General features: G+C 40.2%; 1 protein-coding gene across 1 annotated transcript in view; it reads right to left on the reverse strand.

Annotated features, from left to right (window-relative positions):
* Nucleotides 1–24252, reverse strand: part of LOC115479047 (mucin-2-like) — a 245734-nt gene that overhangs the window by 41103 nt on the left and 180379 nt on the right. The window contains exons 162-170 of the mRNA XM_030216763.1: nt 21043–21075; nt 20873–20905; nt 15855–15890; nt 9713–9748; nt 6222–6251; nt 4682–4705; nt 2271–2300; nt 666–692; nt 323–349 (exon numbers count right to left, since the gene is read on the reverse strand). Of these exons, the coding sequence (XP_030072623.1) occupies nt 323–349; nt 666–692; nt 2271–2300; nt 4682–4705; nt 6222–6251; nt 9713–9748; nt 15855–15890; nt 20873–20905; nt 21043–21075 (276 nt within the window). The remainder of the gene's footprint in view (nt 1–322; nt 350–665; nt 693–2270; nt 2301–4681; nt 4706–6221; nt 6252–9712; nt 9749–15854; nt 15891–20872; nt 20906–21042; nt 21076–24252) is intronic.

Genomic DNA, 24252 nt, shown 5'->3' on the forward strand with positions numbered 1-24252 from the left:
ACTGGGAATAGCAGGCCCAATTAAACAGGTGGATGCAGATTATAGAAAGCAGATCAAACTCTGAATAAGGATGTTCAAGTCAGTGTGTCCCAAATGGCGTCCATTTCTCATGTATTTTAGAACACATATAGCCTGATCTAAAATACATGAGGAATGGGCATTCAAGTGCTGGTTACATCTAGCAAGAATATCCATATTACAAACTGGCCACAAGCCATCCATGTGCAGGAGTTGCCTATTGCCTAGAGTAGCTGACTGAGAACTAGGGCAGAGAACCAGAGGATGCTGGTTCCAATCCCACTGAAATTAAATTAAAGCTTACCTTTGGTAGTCACTATTACAGCTGACTCTGTTAGATACAGAAAATTGTATGTTTCATTATATATAATAATGACTGAATTTGAAAAATACTACAATTACTGTTTCTGTTTGGCCAGATTTTCTAATAGGATGGCTAACCTATCTGAGACAGATGTAAATGTCTGCATGTACTCTATGAGGCTAATTCTGTAAAGTAGGTGCTAACATTTACTTGTGTAAATGTTTAGAATACTAGCAAAATGGTAGAGATGCAACTTCCTGGTCCCCAAAATAGACGCAAAATAAATGCCATATGAAAGATTTGGGTAACTTCATAAACAATCTGCCAAATAGATGTAATTTACCTTTTGTTGCAGGTGGTTTGGTTGATCCTAAAGAAGCAGAGATTAAAGATTTAACAATTGATGTAATTTGTGAAGTGGTTGATGGAACTATAAGAAGCGGGGGATGGACTTTAGTGGAAAACAAAACAGCAAATGCCACTCTGGAGTAATACATTGGCAAATGAGGAGCAACTAGAGATTGATTCTATGACATTGGACATTGAGGATAAAGCAGATTAAAGGGGGAGGGGGCTAAAGGGTTAGGAAGGATAGAAGAGAAGCACTTAGGGACTTAGTTTTCAGAATTAAATAGCAGGTTTCATTGTCTAAGCACTATCCTGGCACCGCACATTTTGCTGAGGTGGTCTGTAAGGCGATCTGGATGGTGCTGCTGAATGTCTCAGTCAGTGCAGGTTATTTGAATAGCAGGTTCTGCGTTCAGGATGAGAGCTTTTGAATACTGACCTGTACAGGTTTAGCTTAGGCCTGCTGACTGGGAATAGCAGGCCCAATTAAACAGGTGGATGCAGATTATAGAAAGGGCATCTAACTCTGAATAAGGATGTCCAATCAGTGTGTCCGAAATGGCGTCCATTTCTCATGTATTTTAGAACAGGATCTGCAGACATAACAGCCTGGTCTAAAATACTCGAGGAATGGAGATCCAAGTGCTGGTTACATCTAGCAAGAATATCCATTTTACAAACCAAAATGTCCAAACTAAGAACTGGGCAAAACAAGACACATGGATATCTTTGTGGCAGCATAGGAACATCCATATTATAAACTGGCCTCAAGCCATCCATGTGCAGGAGTTGCCTAATGGTTAGAGTAGCTGCCTGAGAGCTAAGGCAGAGAACCAGAGGATGCTGGTTCCAATCCCACTGCAAGTCTTTCTGGATTTCTTTCTATTTATTTTAAATTGTGAATTCTACAGAAATAGAAAAATACCTACTGTGACTTCCCTTGGACATCTATAGCTTGGCCCCTCCCCAGTCCCATCCTAAACATACTTGGACCACACTGCCTTGCCATGTGGACATACTGCAGTTTTTGACGTCTAGATTCTGGCTTTATAAAATTGGACAGGTTTCGTTTAGGCCTGCTGACTGGGATTAGCAGGCCTCAATTAAACATTTAGAAAGGGCATCTAACTCTGAATAAGGATGTCCAATCAATGTGTCCGAAATGGCGTCCATTTCTCATGTATTTTAGAACAGGCTCTGCAGACATAACAGCCTGGTCTAAAATACACGAGGAATGGAGATCCAAGTGCTGGTTACATCTAACAAGAATATCCATTTTACAAACGTCTAAATGCCAGTTTTCAGACATCCACAACAAGAACAGAGTTTCTAAAATAACCCCATCGCCAGTGTTTAAATTGATACGGACACCACCACTGATGAATAATGACTCTTATGTGTCCAATTTCGGAAGCAAAATGATAAAGACAGCATGCATCCCACAGGATAACTAGCAATATACTGTAATATGAATAAACCTGAAAGCAAGAGGGCCAGGGGTGAACAATAAGAAAACAAACCCCAAAATAGAATCAAAACAAATGCCATATGAAAGATTTGGTAACTTCATAAAGAATTTGTCAAATAAATGTAAATTTACCTTTTGTTGTTGGCAAATGTGTTGTTGAGGCTAAAGAAGCAGAGATTAAAGATTTAATGACATGCAATTTGTAAAGTGGTTGATGGAACTATAGGAAATGGGGGATGGGCTTTAGTGGAAAACAAAACAGCAAATGTCATTTTGGAATATGACGCTTGCAAAGGAGGAGCAACTGGAGATTGATTCTATGACATTGGACATTGAGGATAAGGTGGATTAAAGGGGGGGGGGGCTAAAGGATTAGGAGGGATAGAGGAGAAGCTCTTAGGGATTTATTTTTCAGAATTTAATAGGTCTAATTGTCTAAGCCTGCATCATAGGTGGTGGGGGGCGGGGGCAGTAAATAGCAACTGCCCTGAGCTCCCGTTTCACAGGGTCTCCAAAGCCTGCCCAAAGCTGAAGTACTAACAGGATTTGAGCCCCCTTCCTTCCAAATTACTTCCCTGGGCCCCCATATGCCTAACACCGGCCCTGATCACAAGATCTATGAGGTAACTTTTAAAGACCCGTTTTTGTATATTCTAGAAGAAATGAGGGCTAGAGGGATATGAATCAGCTATTTCAGTAACTGAAAAATATATAAGGGCACAGGGAATGATGATGCTGTTCTCCCCATTTTGTATTGGGATTGATCTTGTTTATAGATAATCAACCATATGTAGCTTTATCTTAACTTCACTCTCCCAACTCCCCCCCCCCCCCCCCCCCCCCCCGTTACCTTTTAAATCCTTCAGTGCTAGGCTGGCAGCATGCTGTGACTCATAGGCTGCTTGCACCAGCCCTGAGCCTTCCTTCTGATGCAACTTCCTGGTCAGGAAGTTGCGTCAGAGGGAAGGCTCGGGCCTGACATGACCAGTGGGTATGAGCCGCTGCTCACTGCTGTTCTAGCACTGAAGGATTTAAAAGGTACTGGAGAAGGGGATGAGTGAAGTTAAGAGATACCAGATCGCCGGGAGTCTTCATCTGGTAGGGCTTGGGGATCCCTGCCAGCCACAAACCAGCTGTGTTGCTGCTGGGTGGACCTGAGTTGAAGGTGGATGGACCTGTGCCCACCGGGGCCCATTCATGGCTACGCCACTGAGCCATGCACTATCCTGGCACTAACCGCATATTTTCTCGAGGCGGTCTGTAAGGTGATCTGGATGGTGCTGCTGAATGTCTCAGTCAGTGCAGGTTATTTGAATAGCAGGTTCTGCGTTCAGGATGAGAGCTTTTGAACACTGACCTGTACAGGTTTAGCTTAGGCCTGCTGACTGGGAATAGCAGGCCCAATTAAACAGGTGGATGCAGATTATAGAAAGCAGATCAAACTCTGAATAAGGATGTTCAAGTCAGTGTGTCCCAAATGGCGTCCATTTCTCATGTATTTTAGAACACATATAGCCTGGTCTAAAATACATGAGGAATGGGCATCCAAGTGCTGGTTACATCTAGCAAGAATATCCATTTTACAAACTGGCCACAAGCCATCCATGTGCAGGAGTTGCCTATTGGCTAGAGTAGCTGACTGAGAGCTAGGGAAGAGTACCAGAGAATGCTGGTTCCAATCCCACAGCAAGTCTTAGGGGATTTCTTTTTCTTTTTTTAAATTGCGAATTCTTCCCTTGGACATCTATATTTTGGCCCCTCCCCAGTCCCATCCTAAACATGCTCAGTTCACACTGCCTTTCCATATGGACATACTACACGTTTTGACGTTCAAATTCTGGCTTTATAAAATTGGACGTCTAAATGGTCTACACATGCCCAAATGCTGATTACTGCCCGCACGCCAGAAATAAAAATATTTTCAGATGCATGTATTGGACACTTGGCAAAAATGAAATTACCACACAGACCACATGGTAGCCGGGCGGTAACTCAGAATTGGCGCGTGTTGGGCATGCGTAGACGCTTACGCGGCTTAGTAAAAGGGCCCCTCTATGAGGTAACTTTTAAAGACCTGTTTTTGTATATTTTAGAAGAAATGAGGGCTAGAGGGTATGAATCAGCTACTTCAGTAACTGAAAAATATATGTAAAACACAAGAATCAAGTATTTTTCAGTGAGAAAGGTGTTCGTTGACCGAAGATGATACAATAGATCTAAAAGGAACTAGATTCTGGCACAGCATAAGGGCACAGGGAGTAGTGAAATTGTCCTCCCCATTTTGTATTGGAATGATCTCATTTGTAGATAATCGACCATATCTATTTTGTCATGTTCTACATAAGATTACATTTCCAAACTACGATCTACAATTCTGTTTAAATTATAGTGTGATAGTACTGTTTTCGGTATAGCAAGAAAGACTGATTTTAACTAAAAGTGTATCTAATATCCTGCACAGATGTGTGCATGCAAATGTATATACTGTAAAAATCAGAGACTTCAAAAATCAGAATACATGAAGCAAAATATTATTTTCTTACCATGTGGAGTGGGAGTGGTTTGTTCTAATTTTAAGAAAAAAAGACAATTTTATGTTTCAGTTTTTGTTACAGCTATCGTATGCATTCTGTTTCCATGACCAACGTAAGTATTCCTACTGCCATTTACAAACAGGGTCATGTATAGTTGGGTATTCTAATGTTTTTGTTGTACTCAAATGACTTAGGGCCATGTTTACTAAGGTGCGTCAGTGTTTTTAAAGCGCCTACAATTAGCGCTTGTGTTAACCATGTAGTTGCCTATAGGGATATTGTAGGTGTCTAAACGGTTAACGTGCATACATGTTTAATGTGCATTAAAGACGCTAACACGCCTATAATGCGGCTTAGTAAACAGAGCCCTTAGGTATTTAAGCATAACAAAAACACAGATTATAAGGGTAATATTTTTTAATAATACTATCCAAAGAAAACACAATAGGGCCATTTTCTAGAATTAAGTGGCTGCATACACTCATAAAAAAATATATGCATGGAAAGTGTGTACCTACTTTTACATGATCTGCATTTAGGGTTTTTTTTTACAAAGACGCTCTAGCATTTTTAGTGCTTGCTAATAATGAGTGTGCACTAAATGCTAGAGATGCCAATAGGAATATATGAGCGTGTCTAGCATTTAATCTATTTTGGAGCATAGAGTATGCTCGTAATTTAGGAGCAGAAATTATGCTCATAAATTTAGGAATGTATCCTTTATAGAATAAGGCCCTTAGTGCATGCTTATTTTTAGCGTGTGCTAAAAATACCACGTGTGTCTTTGTAAAAGAGGCTAGTTAGGCATTTCTTGGGGTGTAATGTGGGCAGGGTTGAGGCAGAATTGCAATGTGCATTTATATTTTATATAAACTATGTTTGTGCATGCATAGAGTACATATACACATTAGTACCTTTTTAGAGTAGGCATAAATTTGTACATATCAATTTGTGTACTGTTGGGATTAGTTCTGGGAGCATATTTTAGAAAGTAAAATAAGTGCCAATGTTTTCTTTATAAACAGGCTTAAAATAGGCTTGGTTTTTTTTGGACTTTTCACCTATGTATCCTATTATAAAGAAGCCCAGAGGCCAATATTCAAAAAAATATCTTGTTCTACATAAGATTAAGGGCACTGTTTACTAAGCTGTGCTTTAGGCACGCAAACCTTTTAGCGCACGCTAATGCTAGAGACACCCACAGTGGGTGTCTCTAGCATTAGCATGTGCTAATTTTTAGCATGCACTAATGATAGAGACACCCATTATATTCCTATGGGTGTCTCTAGCATTAGCGTGCACTAATTTTTAGTGTGCACTAAAAAGTTAGCGTGCCTACAGCGTGGCTTAGTAATCAGGGCCCTAAATTTTCAAAATAAGATCTACAATTTTGTTTAACTTATAGTGTGATAGTACTGTTTCGGTTATAGCAAGACTAATTTTAACTAAAAGTCCTGCACAGATGTGTACAAGTTAAACAAGTGTATATCCTGTAAAAATCAAAGACTTCAAAATTCAGAATACATGAAGCAAAACATTATTTTCTTACCCAGTTGAGGCAGAGTGAAATTTTTTATGTCTAATGTTAAGAAAAAAAAAGACAAATATGGTTCAGTTTTTGTTTCATACATTCTATTTTCTTGGCCACTATAAGTATTCCTACTCTATTTTACAGATAAAAGAGATCATTGGATATTCTAATGTTTTTATTCTAGCACCCAAATTATAAGCGCAACATTTTGTAAATATTCTGTCTGAAGAAAACACCAAGGGGGCAAATTTCTAAAATTACGTGGCGTGTAAAAAACATGCACCTGGAAAATTTGTACCTACTTTTACATAATCTGCATTTAGGCGTTTCTGGAGTTGTAGTTTGAGCAGAGCACAGGCAGACTTGCAATATACATGCAAGGTGTACATATTTATTTATTAGGATTTATTTTCCGCCTTTTTGAAAGAATTCACTCAAGGCGGTGCACATACACAAATTTATACCTTTTCAGGAGGAAGCCTAAATTTGTGCATGGGCATTTGTGTGCTATTGGGGCTGATTTTGGGAGCCTATTTCATAAAGGAACATAGGTTTAATGTTCTCTTTATAAAATATGCTCTTTTTTTGGACTTCTTGCCTAGGTGTCCTGTTATGTAGTTAAGCCCAGAGGTCAAAACTGGCATGTGGGTAAGTTATCCAGGTAAAGTTATGTGCACAAGTTTATCCAGATATCCAGTGACACTTATATTCTTAAGTCTGCTGCTGAACTGGTTAACTTTATGATAGCCTTTCACCCCAACCAGATTTGAGTGCATAATTTATCAAATAACCATATCGACCAGATAACATTTAACTGTGTTTTAACTGTGTTTTGTGCAGCTAAATTTTGTGTGCATGGTGAGTTAGGGACACAAATTACCCACTGGGTGAAGCAGGACATTCAGAACTTGGGGGTCTTTTTACTAAGGTGCGCAAAAAGATTGAGGGGTTCTTTTACAAAGGCGTGGATATCATTTTTAGCGCGTGCTAAATGCTAGAGATGCCCATAGGAGTATATGAGTGTCTCTAGCATTTAGAACACGCTTATTTTTAGCACACGCTAAAAACACTAGCATGCCTTTGTAAAAGGCACACTTAGTGCACGCTAATGATGTGCGCTAATGATGTGCAAGCTAATGATAAGACACCCATAGAAATATAATAGGCTTCTTATCATTTAGCACACACTAATCAATAGCATGCGCTAAATCCATTAGCACACCTTAATAAAAGGACCCCATGGAGTTTATTTGATTAACTTCAAAGCTTAACCAGTCAAACACTTTGAATATCAACCCTAAAATTATTAGTATCTATGATTTGTTGTTTACCTTTTATATTCCTAATTTTAATAAGTCAATAAGGAACTGATGTTCTAAGCTATAGTAAATTTGGTAGGTTATCCCAGGTAAATTTCTAAATGTATTGGCCACATTAAACCAAAGTTTACCATGATAGGTACAAATGTCCACAAGTGGCACCATGGAGGCATGTTTTAGACAGGACATGAAGAAGGGAATTTTACAGCCTGACCCCTAGTGGTAATACTTTAAGATTACCATTAGAGGTGATGGGTACCTTTTTGAACCCAGGAGCAGAAGAAGTAGCAGCGATTTGAGATCGTCCTTGCTTACACTAGACACCAGGGACCCTGGAGGAAGGAAGACACACCTACCATAGACAGTAGCAGGAAGTATGTTGGGGGAGGGAATACCTAGCCAGTGGAGGAGTGTCTGGTTAATCAGGTGGAACCTCCGGCCACCCCCGCCCATATGTCGTCAGCAGTTCAGTGGATTGGATTTAAAACCATTAGTCTTCCTGTGGTGCGGCCACGAATGATAAAAAGGTGAGTGACCATCATTTGATCACTCTCCTTCAGAGATGCTGATGTGTGGGTGCTGATTTCTGAACCCAAGTCGATGTTTCAGGGGGTTTCCTCTCAAATTTCTCAATAGACAGTAGGAAGATTTACTGAAATGTCCACATTAGAAATTCAAACCTTTCTTTTGTTAAGGATAGTTTGTCTCTGCACCGTCAAGATTAATTATTGAAACATTTTTTTAGAGATAGAAATTTGAGGTTTTTGAATTTTCCCAAATTCCATTTATTGTCTCCCATGATATTGTTGCAAAGATTTTGGGCTATCCCTCCCTCCCTCCCTCTCTCTCTCTCATTTTTTTTGATTGCTCAGATATTACATTGTTAGAAATTAAGCCTTATTTTATTATCTTGAAGATTTATTACCATTCTTTGTGGATTTTTCCTTTCTTCATGAAGTAGACTTGGATTTGTTTGGACTAGTTGCCTTTATGTGGGTCAGACCTTGGCATTTACACCTGCCCCTTCAAGCAGGTATTTATTCATGCCTGTGGGCTGGTGCAAGTGCCAATGTATGGGGGATTTATATCCATATAGATTTCCCTTGTAAGACATGTTAGGCCTGACCAAACCACTCCTCCACCCTCCCTCACCATACACATGTAGGAATGTTTCTACACTAAAGGAGGGTGCAGTCACCTTTTTTTGTGGCCTCCCCCCCCCCCCCCCATAATATCTAGAAAATGAAACCTCTGCTTCCTGTAACCTGCCTTAGGAATGCACAGCCAGGCCAAAAATGAGGTGCAGGTGCAAAGATGCCATAACAGTAATCTCCCTTTCTTAGAATAACATAGAAACATGATGGCAAATGGAAGTCCAAATTGCCGATCCACTCTGCCCATCCTCAGCACCCACTATCTCCTCCTCTCCATGTCAGTGGTATTTCTCTTGCAGTAATAACTCCAGGTACTAAAGCTCATTAACCTCATCATGTTGACAATGCACTTAATATACTAAAAGGTGCAAAGCCTTCAGTACATCATGCATAGAAATCAGGCTTGTGCATTTAGTAACTCATCTGCATTACTGTTGTAAATGCAAAAACCTAACTATACCTTAGGAGTTAAGCTTTTGCATTAACCACAGTGTTAGTGCATATAGAGGTAATATTAAATGAGTTTATTCGTATATTTTTGCACCTAACACATTTAAATATTTTTGTGTTAGCCCATCTCAGTGAATTAATTTGGGTTAAACTATTGCTCACATTAGCAAACATTAACAATTACATTAACATTAGATACTTCAGTGCATAGACTCCTTAGTATTTAAGAGTTAACAGAGAGGCTGTTTCACTGTCATTGTTCTTCCCTACTCTGGTTCCTGGGTTCCTTCTGCCCTTGCTCTTGCCTCTCTCTCACTGCCGATTCCCTTTCCCTCGACTCTGGCATCCAAAGCATCAGAAGAGGCTTCAAGATCAGAATTCCAATGTTAGGCCTGCCTGAGTGCTGTTTGAGAGCTGCCAAAATTCCCTCATATCTTGCTGACAGGGGGAACAGACTCTGTTGCACTTGTAGCTCAGGGGAGTCTGAAGGCTAGAAGGCTACTATGAAAGTGCGCAGTTTCATTTTTCAGCTATTGGGTGATTACTGATATTTGTATCAAAGTATTAAAATGGAATTAAGGCTTACCTATAGTAGGCAGGGTTTCCAATGTTGCCTCTGGCACTGTTCAGTACAGAAAATTGTATATTTCATTATACATAATAATGACTATTTGAAAAATACTATCCGGCCAACATACAGCTGTTGGCAGTCAGTGTTTTTATGTCTGCTGCCAGCTATAATCCCAGACATTTAGTGCCGGGCCATGTCCGGGCACTGGCATTGAATATCTGGGTGTATGTTGCCAGCTAAAATTTTTGGGGTTAAGTGCAATATTCAGCCCTTAACTGCATAAGATGAACCTCATAAAGATAGGACTGATTTTTATGTGGCCCGGTGTATGTGGTTATCTTATGTGGTAAAGAGCTGAATATCGGCATTTAACGGCATAAGTGCCAACTCTGCCCATGGAACACCCACAAGTTAGCTGGTTTCTACTTAGGTGCTAGCCACGGATATTCAGCGGCGCTAACTAATTAAGGGCCCCTTTTATAAAGCGGCGGTAAGCCCAGCGCGGGCTTACCGCTCACTAAAAAGGAAGTACCGCCGGGCTACCGCAGCAGCCCAGTGGTATTTCCCACCCCCAGCGTGCGGTCGTATCTGGCGCTACAAAAATATATTTATTTTTGTAGTGTTAGTGTGCGCAGGAGCCCTTACCACCACCTCAATGGGTGGCGGTAAGTGCGCCCCCCCCTGAAATGGCTGCGCAAGCGCTTCACGTGCCGCACGGCCATTTCTTTAAGAAAAGAAAGACCTACCTTTTACCTGCTGTGGTAAAAGGGGGCATCGTCGTGTGTCATAAACATGTGTCGATGCCAGTGCAGGCCCCCTTTTGCTGCAGCTTGCTAAAAGGGGCCCTAAGTGCCACTGAATATTCACAGCCCCGGACAAGTGATTTAAATGTCCAGAAGCCTCTCCGGGCCCTTTAAATCACTTTTTCAATATTGAGCAGTGCCTGTGTGTCTTTATAAAACAGACTCTGAGATCCAGCCCAAATAGTGTATAAATGCTGACACACGCATGTACACCTGTTCTGAGTAAGATGTAAATGTCTGCATGTACTCAGTGGGGTTAATTCTATAAAGTAGGTGTTAACATTTACATTCGCAAATGTTTAGAATACTCGTATATATGTGCATATGAGTCAAATGTATACCTATGCGCTATTCTGTAAATACGCACACATCTCACACAGAGCCCAACATTCAGATGGTGGGAGACAGCCCGCATAAGTGCCATGTTCGGCGTTGACCCCAGACATTCAATGCCTGGCTGTTTCCGGCGACCGACATTGAATTTCCTTCTTTTTTTTTTTTTTGGCCAGCTCAAACTTAACCGGCTAAGTGAATATTCAACGCTGGCCAGTTAACTTTACAGTGGCCAAAGACAAGACTGCTATTTAGGTGGTCCAATATGGCCACTAAACGTAGCCGGCCAACACTTGAATATTTGTGGATAGCCAGCTGTATTGCACAATATAGCTGGTTAGCCGCTATGCATTAACTGCAAGTATTCAATGAAGATAACCGGCTATCTTCCATTGAATATTAGCACTTAGCCAGCTAAATGCTATTTAACCGGCCAGGAGCCATTCATGGCCAGTTAAATAGCACTGAATATTGGCCGGATAGTGTGCATTTGATAGGTGGGCATACACATGGCCAGAGTTATGTGCATATCTCTGGCACTGAAGTTCACACATGCCAGCCCCATGGCTTCCAAAAGTGCTTGTATGTATGAACCTACCTGATTACACCTGTATTCTATCAAGGAAAGTAGCTGCCTATGTTCCTTTATAGAATATGTGCCAATCAGGCACCTTCTAGACACCTATAAAAATGTGCTCAGTTATAGAATTACCCTCCATACACGTACTTGTATAATTTATAAAATAGGTGTGCACATTACAACTTCACCTCTGTTTCACCAAAGATGCCTTGGTTTCATTACAGAATAGTAGCATATTCTGGTATCGGCCCATTTAACATTAGGTGCTCACCATTACTCCAGCCCTAGAGCTGGCATAAGTGCAGGCACCTAAATACAGCAAGAGCATGTGTAATTTATAGTACTGTGTAAGTTACCCATGTAAGTGGGTTTGCCTAAGTCGAAGGACTTAGGCAGGGAACCCACTTACACGCTCCTCTTCTGTGTATATAAGCTATGTAGGTTACACAAGTATTTGCAGAATAGCGCCTAGGTGTGCTGCTTGCACTTATGTGCACACAGACGTGCGTTAGTGCTAGTTTTCTAAACATTTACCCATGCAACTCGCATATATATGTGGGCACCTAGGTTATAGAATTGCATTTAAAATGAATTTTCTAAAATTAAGTCAGGTAAAAGTGCGTTGGCAAGAACACATATACTTTTACTGTAGGCGATGCCAGGGTGCAGTCTGTGCGGACTGAGGGTGGAGTCTTGACGTATGCACATTGATTATAAAATATGCACATCTATATGCCCACTTGCATACAGACATTTACAGCTGCTCAATAACAGGTGTAATATTTGTGCCTTCAATGTAGGCAGTACTGCTGTTGGATTTGCACTAGTATTTTATAAAGGCATCTTGGTGCTGAACATGAAGCTTAAGGGCTCAGGGGGCAAGAAGCTGGGGCCCAGTCTATAGAAAGGGGCTGAGATAAGATACAGAAAACAGCCATTTCTGCTAGATTTTCAGGCCAAGGTGATGAAAGGTGATGTGTGCCTGCCCTAATATGTTGTCACAGCTCTTAACTTGAATTACAGTACTTTCTCACCCTCTACATCTACTGGAAATCTGTTATAGCTATCCACCACCTTCTACGTGAAAAAAACATTTCCTTTTGAACCTCTCTCCCTTCAGGCTTGGAATTTTGCCGCTTTTACTTCAGCTTTCATTCTATGGAAAACACTATCTCTGGGTACTTTATTGAAGATTGCTACAGATTTGATTGTTGGTATTATTTTCTGCTTTCCTTTCATTGTCCTAGGGAGTATGTTTATAAATCCTACAGTTTGGCGAACCTTCCTTTGAATTGCCTCCATCATGTCAATGTCCTTTTGTAGATATGGGACGAAATTCAATAAATAGCACCAGAAAACCCCACAAAAAACGTGCTAAGTGCTATTCTAAAAATGGTGCTGAAGGTTGTGATGTTTATAGAATACGCTTAGCGCCAGGATTGGTGCCTAACTTTAGATGTGAGGCCTCTCGTCTAAATTAGGCATGAATCTCCCTTATTCTAGAACAGTGCGCATAAACTGTAGGAACATCCCTGATCTGCCCATAACCCTCCCACACCCTTTTTGGAGCCACGCATAAAGTTTATGTGCGGATCTTTGTGACTAAGAATGCGCATGTAAGTTTCAATTAATGCCAATTAGTGCTGAAGATTATTAGCACCCAGTTATCAGCACTAATTGGCTTGTTATTTAATTAAATTGTCAGCACAAATTCGCGTGCACAATATTAAGCACCACTTATAGAATTTTGGTGTTGGTCTCTGAACACAATATGCAAGGAAAAGCCTCAGCAGAGACTGATAGATAAGTAATATTACTTCTTTCATTCTACTAGTGATACATCTCAGTGGGACCAAGGTATTAAAGCGTGAGTAATTTATAGTGCAGATTTTACTTTACTCGTGCTAAAAACGCCTGTTAATACCTAATGCAGTAAACTAATGATGTGCAAAAAAGTGTGCTACAATGAGTAAAAACGTGCACTGCGCTTCATATGCATTTTTATGAAAAGGTGCGCTAAGCCAAATATACTGTTAGCTCTCTCTAGCGCTGGGGTTTACTAAGCCACTAGTGCGGCTGGCTGTGCGCTAGTGCCGAGACAGCCCATTTACTTTGAATGGGCAGTGTAGGCAATGCCGCGTGGCTTAGTATACAGACTCCTAGGTCTCTTTGGTGGATGCTAGGTCTCCTCCAAAATGGTATTTGGCTCTTACATTTCTGCCATCCAAATGCATGATTTGACATTTTTTGGGATTAAAAGGTAGATGAAGGCTGCCGAGAGGGGGGGGGGGGCAGGGAGCAAGATTACCTGGGCCTTCAAGGGGGGGCCTGGCGCCATGGTCTCTTTCTCTCTCCTGCTCCTGACGGGACCTGAGTGATCTTGTCCCGACAGGAGCAGGAGAGAGAAAACTCCTGCACCGAGCCCCCCCTTGGAGGCTAGGGAGGAGCAGACACAGCAGGTCTTTGGGTCAGGGCTTCTGGTTTGGCTGACGGGAGTCCCCCCCCAGCAGAAGAGGTCTTCCTCCAGTGCTGCACTTCACTCTGCCGCATTGCCTGCCAAGCGGTTGCTTTTCCCCTCAGGTTGCGCATGCTCGGTTTTGAAACCGAGCATGTGCAATGTGAGAGAAAAAACAGCTGCAGGACCAGGCCATGCGGCAGAATGAAGAGCAACACTGGAGGAAGACCTCTTCTGCTAGCGGGGCCTCGGGATCTCCGCTAGCCAAGGTATTTGCAGTTGTGGGGGGGGGGGGGGCAGTGATGCTGGGAGGGTGGCAGCAGCGGCAGCGATCCTGGGGGCGGGCGGTGGTGATTCGGGGGGGGGGGGGGGGTGGCGGCAGCGATCCTGGGGGGGGGGGGGTGGCCCTGCCCCGGGCCTGGCTCAGTTTCTCGGTGGACGTGGGTAGATGCCATTCACTTGGCAATATTTTTAAGGGGCCCTTTTTCTAAAGCATAATGTGCGCTACTGGACACTAGCGAGCGCTAAGGACTAAATTTTATAAATAGCATTGAAAAAAATCGGAACAAAAATAAAAGTGCTAAGAGCTATTCTATAAATGGCGCTAAAAGTTAGATGCTATTTATAGAATAGCACTTAGTGCTGGGAACCGCGGTTACTTTTAGGAGTGACCATTTAAACCAACTAGACCTTGGAGTAAATCCCCATGACTAATTTAGGTGTGGATTCCCCTTATTCTATTACAACAAGCCTAAATTACAGGAATGCCCCGATCCGCTCCTGACCCTCCTATGGCCGTGCACCCTTTTTTGATCCGCATGTAAAAGTTATGCACGGATCTGGGTGCATAAATTGGCACACGTAGATTTTAATTAATGCCTATTAGCATCGATAATTGATTGTTAGGGCCCAATTATCGGCGCTAATTGGCTTGTTAGTCACTTAAATTGCACGCACAAATTGAACACATGCCCAAATTTGTGTGCGCAATTTAAAGCGCCATTTATAGAATTTTGGGGTAAATGTTGAGGGTCCTATTTTATACCTATAGCCATCTGGCAAATAACGCACACTTACGTCCTTTATCACATGCTAAGCTTTTGTAAAAAGGCCCCCTAATTTTTTTAAGTCATTTTCACCTTATTTAGCCCCTCTGGCATGTCTGCTCTGTTAGGATAGGCTCTCCACCTGAGTGGATGAACACAAAATCCCACGAGATCAAGATACAGATAAACAAAGTGGGAAGTGGACCAATGACTCCAGGATGCTGAGACTATGACGATGTAGTATAAAAAAGCAAACTTTATTGAAGACTCGACACAGTACTGTGTTTGGGCCACAGGTCTGCCTCGGGAGACTTGATTGATGCGAAAAAAGTATTCAATAATGGTTGGTCTCGTTAAAAACCTTCATGATTTTCAAACAATAGTCTAGTGTTGCTCCACTAGACTGTTGTTTGAAAATCATAAAGGTTTTTAACGAGACCAACCATTATTGAATACTTTTTTCGCATCAATCAAGACTCCTGAGGCAGGCCTGTGGCCGAAACACAGTACTGTGTCGCGTCTACAGTAGAGTTTGCTTTTTTATACTACATCATCATAGCCTCAGCGTCCTGGAGTCATTGGTCCAATTCCTACTTTGTTTATCTGTGTGTGCTCTGTTACAAATTATCATATCATCCACAAAGAGGCCCAGTTTCCTTTCTAACCCTTACTCAATGCCACTTATACAGACATCGAAAAGGAGTGCAGCTACTACTTATCTTTATATGTATGGAAGGAAAATAAAAGAACTTAGTACTTTCAAAAATGGAATAGAAATTTAATACGCACTACATGCACATTTCCTAAGGAAAGTACACTTTAGGAATCAAAGTGTTGATTGAATATGAATGTGGATTAAAGATTCTTTATATTCATTCTTTTTCATTCCTTCACATACAAAGTTAGAATATAACCACAATGAAAACAGATGCAGCTTTACCTGGAATAGGTTTGGTTACTAATTTAGTGGTTTGTACTAGGAATTAAAAAAAAAATAACAATAAGCAATAAATGAATTTGTTATATACCAAAGTCTGAATGCAGTTTGTTGGCTAGAAGAATGTAATGAGATTTTGAATAACAAAGAAAGTAGTTAGTATTACAGCAGGTTGAAAGCAGACTAGTGGTCCATTTGGCCTTGGCTCCTGTAATTAGTTTCATCTCCTCTGCTATAAATAAACTCATTAAATTTGAATAATTGAAATGTTTAGGATTGGTTCACTAAGGTGCAAAAATGTGCAGTAAATTTTTGTATACTGCAGCATTCACTAAGATTAAGGGGTCTGTTTACTAAAGTGTGTTAGGATTTGCAATTAACAGAGGTTTTAGTGCGTATTAACTGCAAATCTAATGCTATTCTTTTTGAGGGTATGTTTTATGCAGGTTGTGCGCTAATGTCATTAGCGCCTTAACTACTAGGATTTAACGCAGGAACATTTTGTGTCTCCTATCTAGGAGGCGCTAAGTGATCCAGCGTTCTCAGCTGTTATCCCATTAGCGCATGTTACCTAGAACGTGCTAACACAATAATGTTTCCACACCCATACCATACCGTCTCCCAGAAAAACTCCCTGACATGCAAGCTAACAGGTATACTATCATTGAATGCAATAACGCAGTCATGCAGTACCCCAGTTAGCGTGTGTTAAGGTCTTAATGCCCTTTGGTAAACATACCCCTATGACAGCAAATGATGACAATGATAACAATTTTGTGGAAGCAGGGGTTAAGGCATTGTTACTGCAAGAAATCTTCAACCCCTCCACACAAACTGGCCCAAAGCCTCTTAGCCCATTAGTGTAGAGGGAACGGCTGAAGTTACCTCCCATGCCCCTTCTCCCTCAGTTTCCTGACACCTTAATCCTATTAACCCTACTCCTATCCTGGCCCCCCAATGCTTGTCAAAACATCCTATAAGACCTTCCATTCCACTTTGCTAATTCACCAAGTTCACTTTCCTGACTTCAAACCACCCCCACTAGCTTACTTTGTACTGTTTCCAACATTGCTTCTAGCATTATAATATTGTTAATTACAATGCAGCCATGATCTATCAATTTAGTTCTAATGGTAGTGCAGTTTGGTGCACTGAACCCTGAGTTGTTTCCATCAACAAACTCCACCTTTATAAATGATCAGTTCTGTAAATTAAAGCCACATGATGCTATTCCTCTTGCAGTGGTTATTGATCCTAAAAGCAGCAAAAGTGGAACATGCAAATAGAATGCAAAGGATAAAAAACAACTTCATAAATAATGGAGACATGTGTTCTAGGCTGAACAAGCACCTCATTAATCCCAGAACAAAACCCCACTTGAAATAATAAATGCTTCTTATAAATCCATCTTGTTTAAAACTATTGTGAGATAAATTCACCTGGTTTAAAAACTATTGTGAGATCATTCAAATAATAAAAATTAACAGTAATAATATTACCAATTATTTCAACTTTATACGGAGTCTTGTCTGAGTTGCATTATAAGGTAAACAGTATATAAAACAATAGAAAATGAATCAGATGATGTAAAGAAACCAATGTAAGGTGAACTGATTCCAAACCAACAGGACTAGGGGTCAACAATGAGAAGAGAAACCCACAAACGGAAGTAAAATAAATACCATAGCAAAATTTGATAAGGACTAGGCCAAATAAGCGTATGTTACAAAGTGGTTGATTCTAAAGAAGCAGAAATTAAAGATTTAAGAACTGATGTAGTTTGTGAACTGGTTGATATGCCTACGGGAAGTGAGAGGTGGGTTTTTGTTGAAAACACAACAGCAGATGCCATTTTGGAGTATGGCAATGGCACAGCAGGAACAACTGGGAACTGCTCCTATTCCATTTGAACCTAGAGCAAGCTTGTCCCAGTTCAGTCCTCAAGGGCCACAAACAGGCCAGATTTTCAGGATATCCCTAATGAATATGCATGAGATAGAGATATATTTGTATTCAGTGGAGGTAGTACACAGGGAAATCTATCCATTGCATATTCATTAGGGATGTCCTAAAAATCTGGCCTGTTTGCAGCCATCAAGAACCTGAACCTTGGACAAGACTGACCTAGAGGATAGAGTAGATTTATGGGGGTGGGGGCTGCCCAAGGAGTTAAGAGGTATGGAGCAAAAGTCTGTGGTGGTTTATTATTCAGAATTAAGTCACAGGTTTAATCATTGGGAGAAGCGCTATTTACAAAAAGCACAAACTCAGGGCTTCTTTTACAAAGCTGCGCTACCGATTCTCAGTGCGGCAAATGAAGAAAACCCGTTCAATTCCTAAGGGCTTCCTCTCATTTACTTTGCGGGAATTGCTAGCGCAGCTTTGTAAAAGAAACCCTAAGAGCATTATCTACTAAGCTGCATTAATGTACTAATTCACTCTAACACGTGACAAGTTTAGTTAAGCATATAGGATTTTTTTACTAAGCTGTGTTAGGTGCTAACACAGGCCTAGTGCAGCTAAAAATGGAGTACCGTGGGATGCACTCAGGCATCCAATAGTAACTCCAAAATATGCACATGCTAACTGCACGGTATAAAATATTTAATATTTTTTGAGGGAGTGTGTCATGGGCAGAGAGTGAGCATTCTTGCGCTAACCAATTAGTATATCTACATTACCATGAGTCGCGATAAGTTGTCATGTGGTAATTTTTAAGAATATCTGACAACTAATGGCAACAGTAGTGCATGACCATTAATACAAACAGAGAAAATCAGACATTTTACAGCTGTTGCAAAAATGGTCACAGAGTGTGAGAAAGACCCACGTAAGGGCACACTAAAGCCACTTTTTGCTGCAGCTTATTTAAAGGACCCCATAGTTAATAAAAAGGCTCCACTGATTATGATGGCGCTTGTGATATTTAATGTGAGTTAAATTGCATTAATGTTAACATGTTAATGCGGTTTAGTAAATAGAACCCCAAAATGGTTTAGTGTATTCTGTTTTGGCAGATAGTGTACAGTGAATTCCACCCCCAAAGTAAAAGAAAAATATTTAAAGGAAAGGAAGTGAAACAAGAAATATAATAAAGCAAACCCTCTTCCAAGCCCCAAAAAAGAAGCAGCAGGAATGGAATTAAGAGTGGGAATTATTTCTTTTTAAAACAACTTGTTTTACCACAAGCTCTAAGTTTTTCAGTACGATACAACAGTGACACCCAGAGGCCATATTCATGGTGCACAGAGCAGTTATCTTTGATGACTGGGCAAGGCAGGAGGAGTAGATGGGACCCAACCCCACCCCCTCATCTCAGTTGTGAATGGATGGCACTTTAACTTCAGTAGAGGGCACTTTCAGTTCAACCAGTTACCAATTAATCTGGTAAGAGGCAATATTTAGTTTGTTCACTGGGTAACTGTCCAGATAAATTTTGGACAGGAAAAAGGCTGTCCTAACTTTATCCGGTTAGTTATTTGGGTATTGATATAAGTGGCCACTTCACAAATAATTTCCAGCAGCTGTGTAATAGCCAGATATTCACTGCTGGTTATTACATGGCTGGATATTCATGGCCTGGCAATGAATATCCGGGTATAAATTTAAACGCTGCATTCAGTGTTTGGTGTTAACACTGACGGCATTGTTTAAATATTGAGCAGTATATGTCTAAGCAGCAATATTGAGGTGCTAAACATCCAAATTAAATGGCTAGATGCACTGCCCAAATAGCAGATAGACATTTCAAGCTATAATTTGGACATTACAAGTTGTATGTGTATATTCAGCACTGTATAAATGGATAACATTGCTGAATATATGTATAATTTGAACCTAAGTTAGATGTATCAAAATCATATGTTGACCATGTGGGTGAATATTGACCTCTATGCATGTAAATAAAGCTGTAAGTATTATTATCCAACAATGTTTCTGTCTGCATTTGTATTATGACATAAGGACAGTGCCAGAGGGTGAATGGATGATAGATTACTCATGTCTGCCTATGTTATTGTAGTACTCCATTGGGATTCCTGCTAGAGCACCACATCCCTGTAGCAGAGATCCCAATGGGGCACCACAGTCAGTGGAATACTCTGGGTCATACCAAGCAGAGTAGACTAGAGGGTTATATCCTCTTTGCTATAGCACCCCCTTTACAGAGAAATTTAAGGTGAGACTGCAAATTTAGAGAAGAGAATTTATCTTATAGAATATTAGTCCTGGAAGGAAGTTTATTCTAGTCTTCCCATCTAAAGAAAACAGCAATTTATGCCTCCCACTGAAGTCACTGTAGCATACAAGTTTATAGGAGAACAGCCGATTTGGAAATCCCTCAGGTACTTGTTGTGGGAGGAAAAAGAAGCAGAAGAATGACCAATTCAGGAGTTTGCCCAGAGGAAAAAAAAAGTGAAAAGAGGAGGAAACAACCTGGTAAAACTGAGGAGAAGAAAGAGTTGAGCAAAGAACAAAAACAAACAAAGAGGCTCCCAGGAGTGGAAGGAGACTTCACTAAGAAAAAGGTGATGGCAATTCAAACCAAGAACCAAAAAAGGATTCAAGGGAGACTAAAAGAAAGAGATCAGAGGCACATAAGTTTCAGTTTTTGTTCTGTTTGCAACTATGGATGTAATGAGAAGAAAGCACATTTAGTCTTCTCAATCGTTTCTATGACTTATAAGTTAAAGAGTAAAGATATGTTGAAGCAACACTAAAGAATCCGACTGTTTATCTTTACTGTGTAAAAGTTAAGGGTAAGACGCCTTATGCCCAGGTCCTGGAGATTAGCTCCCTCCTCTCGCCCCTCTCACTGGGGTAAAAGGAGCCATAATGTAAAAAGCTCAGGGACATCCCTGTACTGTGGTCCCATCACGACAGACACAGGCCTGAGACACTGCTTACATAATAGATGACTGAAAATTAAGATTAAAATCATATACAAAATGTTAGGTAGCACATGCTATATTTAGTGCAGATATACGGTGTACAGAAACAATTGATTAAAGAAATATGTTTACCTGATATGGTGGTTTTTGATGTGATTGATGAACCTGTTGGGAGCAGAGCGCTTATAGCTTAGAATTTAAATCAACAAAAAGGAAAACTACAATGATTTTGATGGCCCTTCCCATACTGTGAGGATAAAAGAGAGATTTGTAAAGCAATCAGAAATATAAGTGGAAATAACCTGTTGTTGTAGCTGAAGAACTGGTTGTGGTTCCTAGAAAAGGAAAAGAATTCATATCTCAGAACATTTCTTTGGAATTAGAAACCTTAACAACACTAGACAGTAACATATACATTCTAGTTAGCAATTTTCATTTCTATTTCTGGTTCTTCTTTGAATACAAGTAAGTTGTTTCCCAGGTTAATGTGACGAAAATGATAGTGTTTATGCATAATCTGTGAAACTAATATTTAATTTTACTGAAAATGTACAGGCCAGTATTCAAAAGGACTTATCCCCTAATTCTACAAAAGTTGCCAAAATTTGGGTGCACAATTTAATGAAAAAATGAGATAATTAGTGCCAATAATTGGCTTTTTAACAAGCAATTATTGGCACTAATTAGATTTAATTGGAAGTTTCAGGCGTAAATTGAGGCATGGGTAAAAAAAAAGGGGATGCAGAAATGGGAGGGTCATGAGTGTTATAGGGTCATTCCTAGCATAATTAAGGGGGGGATGTGTTTGCACCACATTTCAGCTGGGGCAAATGGCCATGCCTAAAGTTAGGTGCAATTCCCAGGCATAAACGCTATTCTATAAACTGTGCCTAATTGTAAACGCAGCTTATAGAATAGCGCTTTTTTTCAGTGCTGATTTTTTCAGCGCTATATACAGAATTCATCCCTTAGGGGCAATTCTGTAAGTGGGTGCCTCCATTCCACACAGTGAGAGCCTATTCTATAATGGCATTTGGGCATCCAGATTCCATTATATGATACTAGCGTAACCCGGTATTGGTGCACCTCAGCCAAGCATTAATACACAAAAGTCGGAGGGAGGAGAGGGAATTTTAAAAGAGAAACAGATATAGAAATGAAAATGACTTGATAATGGAGTTTTTGGCACAGTCACTGCTGCTACAAAAACAGCGGGATTGCTATGTAGAGTTTTTTAATTGAGACAATCCCATTTGTTACAATAATTTTATTTTTATTTATTTATTTATTACATTTGTACCCCGTGCTTTCCCACACATGGCAGGCTCAATGCGGCTTACATAGTAACAATATGAAGAATTACAAAGTCGTAAAAAAAGAATATACAATTTGTAGTAAACGCAATATTAATGGGGTTAACGGATAAGTAAATTGAACATAGGAGGAATTGGGTGCAGAAGGAAATGAGCGTTAGAAAGTAGGTGTAGGAAGATGGAGAGGAATGGATATGGGATAGCAATAAGGATAATGGGAAACATGGTCAATGTATAACAATCGTCGATAAGAATCATGTGGGCAGGCTTTAGATTAATGCATCATGGGGGTAATTCTATAACGGCCGCCTAGTTTTAGGCTGCCGGAATGCGCATGAATGGCCGAGTTCTAGTCATTTATGCACACAGGTGGCCACTTAGGCACATAAACATTGTAGCTACTTATAGACTACCAACTAGCAGAAAAGAACACACTATGTTTGATGGTGCATACTTTGCTGCTGGTTATGCACGTGAGCAGAGTTGGAGCAGAGCATAGGCAAAGCAGACAAATATGCAGATGAATTATATAAAGCTATAATTTACATATGTTCTGGTTAATGTGCAGATGAAGGTATTTACCTAAAACTTTAGGAAATCATTGAAAACAGTATTGTTCAAGAAGGCTTATTCCTCAGGTTCAACATAATCAGAATTATCCCTTATTATTATTATAAGATCCAATGGTCTATAAATACACCTTATTATCTTCTTATTTGCTACTGATTAATTGTTAATTATATTTTACTATCACTGTTAACTGTTATTTCTATCCTGCTCCCAAATTTGCAAAAAAATTGTACTTCTTGCATTGTAACTATACTACAGTATTATTGTAAGCCACTTTGAGCCCGCAATCAGTGGGAAAAGGTGGGATAGAAATGTGATAATAAATAAATAAATAAATAAATAAAATTTGTACCAGCTATAATGGCATCTGGGCTCCTTCAATGTAGGTAAATTTTCTTTATAGAATAGGCTTCTTTATAGAATAGGCTGTTTTCCTAGGTGCCCTGTTATAGAAATACGCTCCAGATGTCTGTATGTGTGCCTGCTTCTAACTTCAGAATGTTAGATCATATTAGCAAAATTATTAGGTGCCACTTAAATAAAACTATAGGGCTGATCAATATTGACTGTACTCTCTTTTGGGCCTTCCATTGTCTGGTATTAATTTGAGGTGAAAACGCTAAACTAGTTTTACTATGTCCCTAGAAAAGAAACAATAAAATGGTTTGCTATTACTTTGTGGCTGGCTAGAATGTTTCATGGAGAGGAGATAGTGGGGAGGCAGGCAGGCCTTCCCCTGACTCCTCAGGCCGAGTGGAAAGGGAGGATGGTTTTCTGTGGCTCCTCAGGGCCAAGCAGGAAGGGAGGCAGCCCTACCTGTGGTTTTTCTAAACCGGAGCACGAGAGAACCAAACCTTCCTGTGGCCTCTTATTTTGTATGCTTTAATGAGCTCAGAAAAAAATTGTTCTGTTCCCAATACCAGCCCAAATACATGCAAAAGAAAATAGAAAGATATCACTGTTTGTTCACATTATTTACTACCAGAATGAATTTATTCGTTGGGATTCTTGGACTGTCCTCTGACTTGAGCTGAGGACCAATAGTTTTGATGTTGATAGTTTTTTTTTTATCAACAGTCGGTTAGCAGAATATATAGTTTAGCTGATTCTGATAATAGTCAAATGGTCCTATGAAAAGGAGAGAGATTACAGATTATAATTTTACGGCAACATTAAACTGACCTCTAGTCAATAGGAGGATAATTCTCAAAGCCATTTCCATTCATGAAACAGTGGTGTAGGCATAAAAATAGCTTCTTAAAAACTACTAAAACTTTACGGGCTTCATTTTATTATAGAGTGCCTATGTGGATTATGGAAAAAGGTCCTTATTTTATGCCAGTTTTATAATGGCCACATAGGGGTGTAGTTATCAAAATGGGCTACAGTTAAGACGTTATTTTACTGTTAGTCCCAGTTATTGGTAACTAGGGGCTCTGTTTACTAAGGTGTGCTAGTGTTTTTAGCGCAAGCTAACCGTGTAGACGCCCATAGGATATTATGGGCATGCGCACCTGCATAAAAGGCCTTTTTTTTGGACAAAAATGGATGTGCAGTGAAATAAAAATTGGTGTGCATCCATTTTGGGCCTGAGACCTTACTGCCACTCATTGACTTAGCGGTAAGGTC

This window comes from Microcaecilia unicolor, chromosome 10, assembly GCF_901765095.1.
Source record: "Microcaecilia unicolor chromosome 10, aMicUni1.1, whole genome shotgun sequence".
NCBI lineage: Eukaryota > Metazoa > Chordata > Amphibia > Gymnophiona > Siphonopidae > Microcaecilia > Microcaecilia unicolor.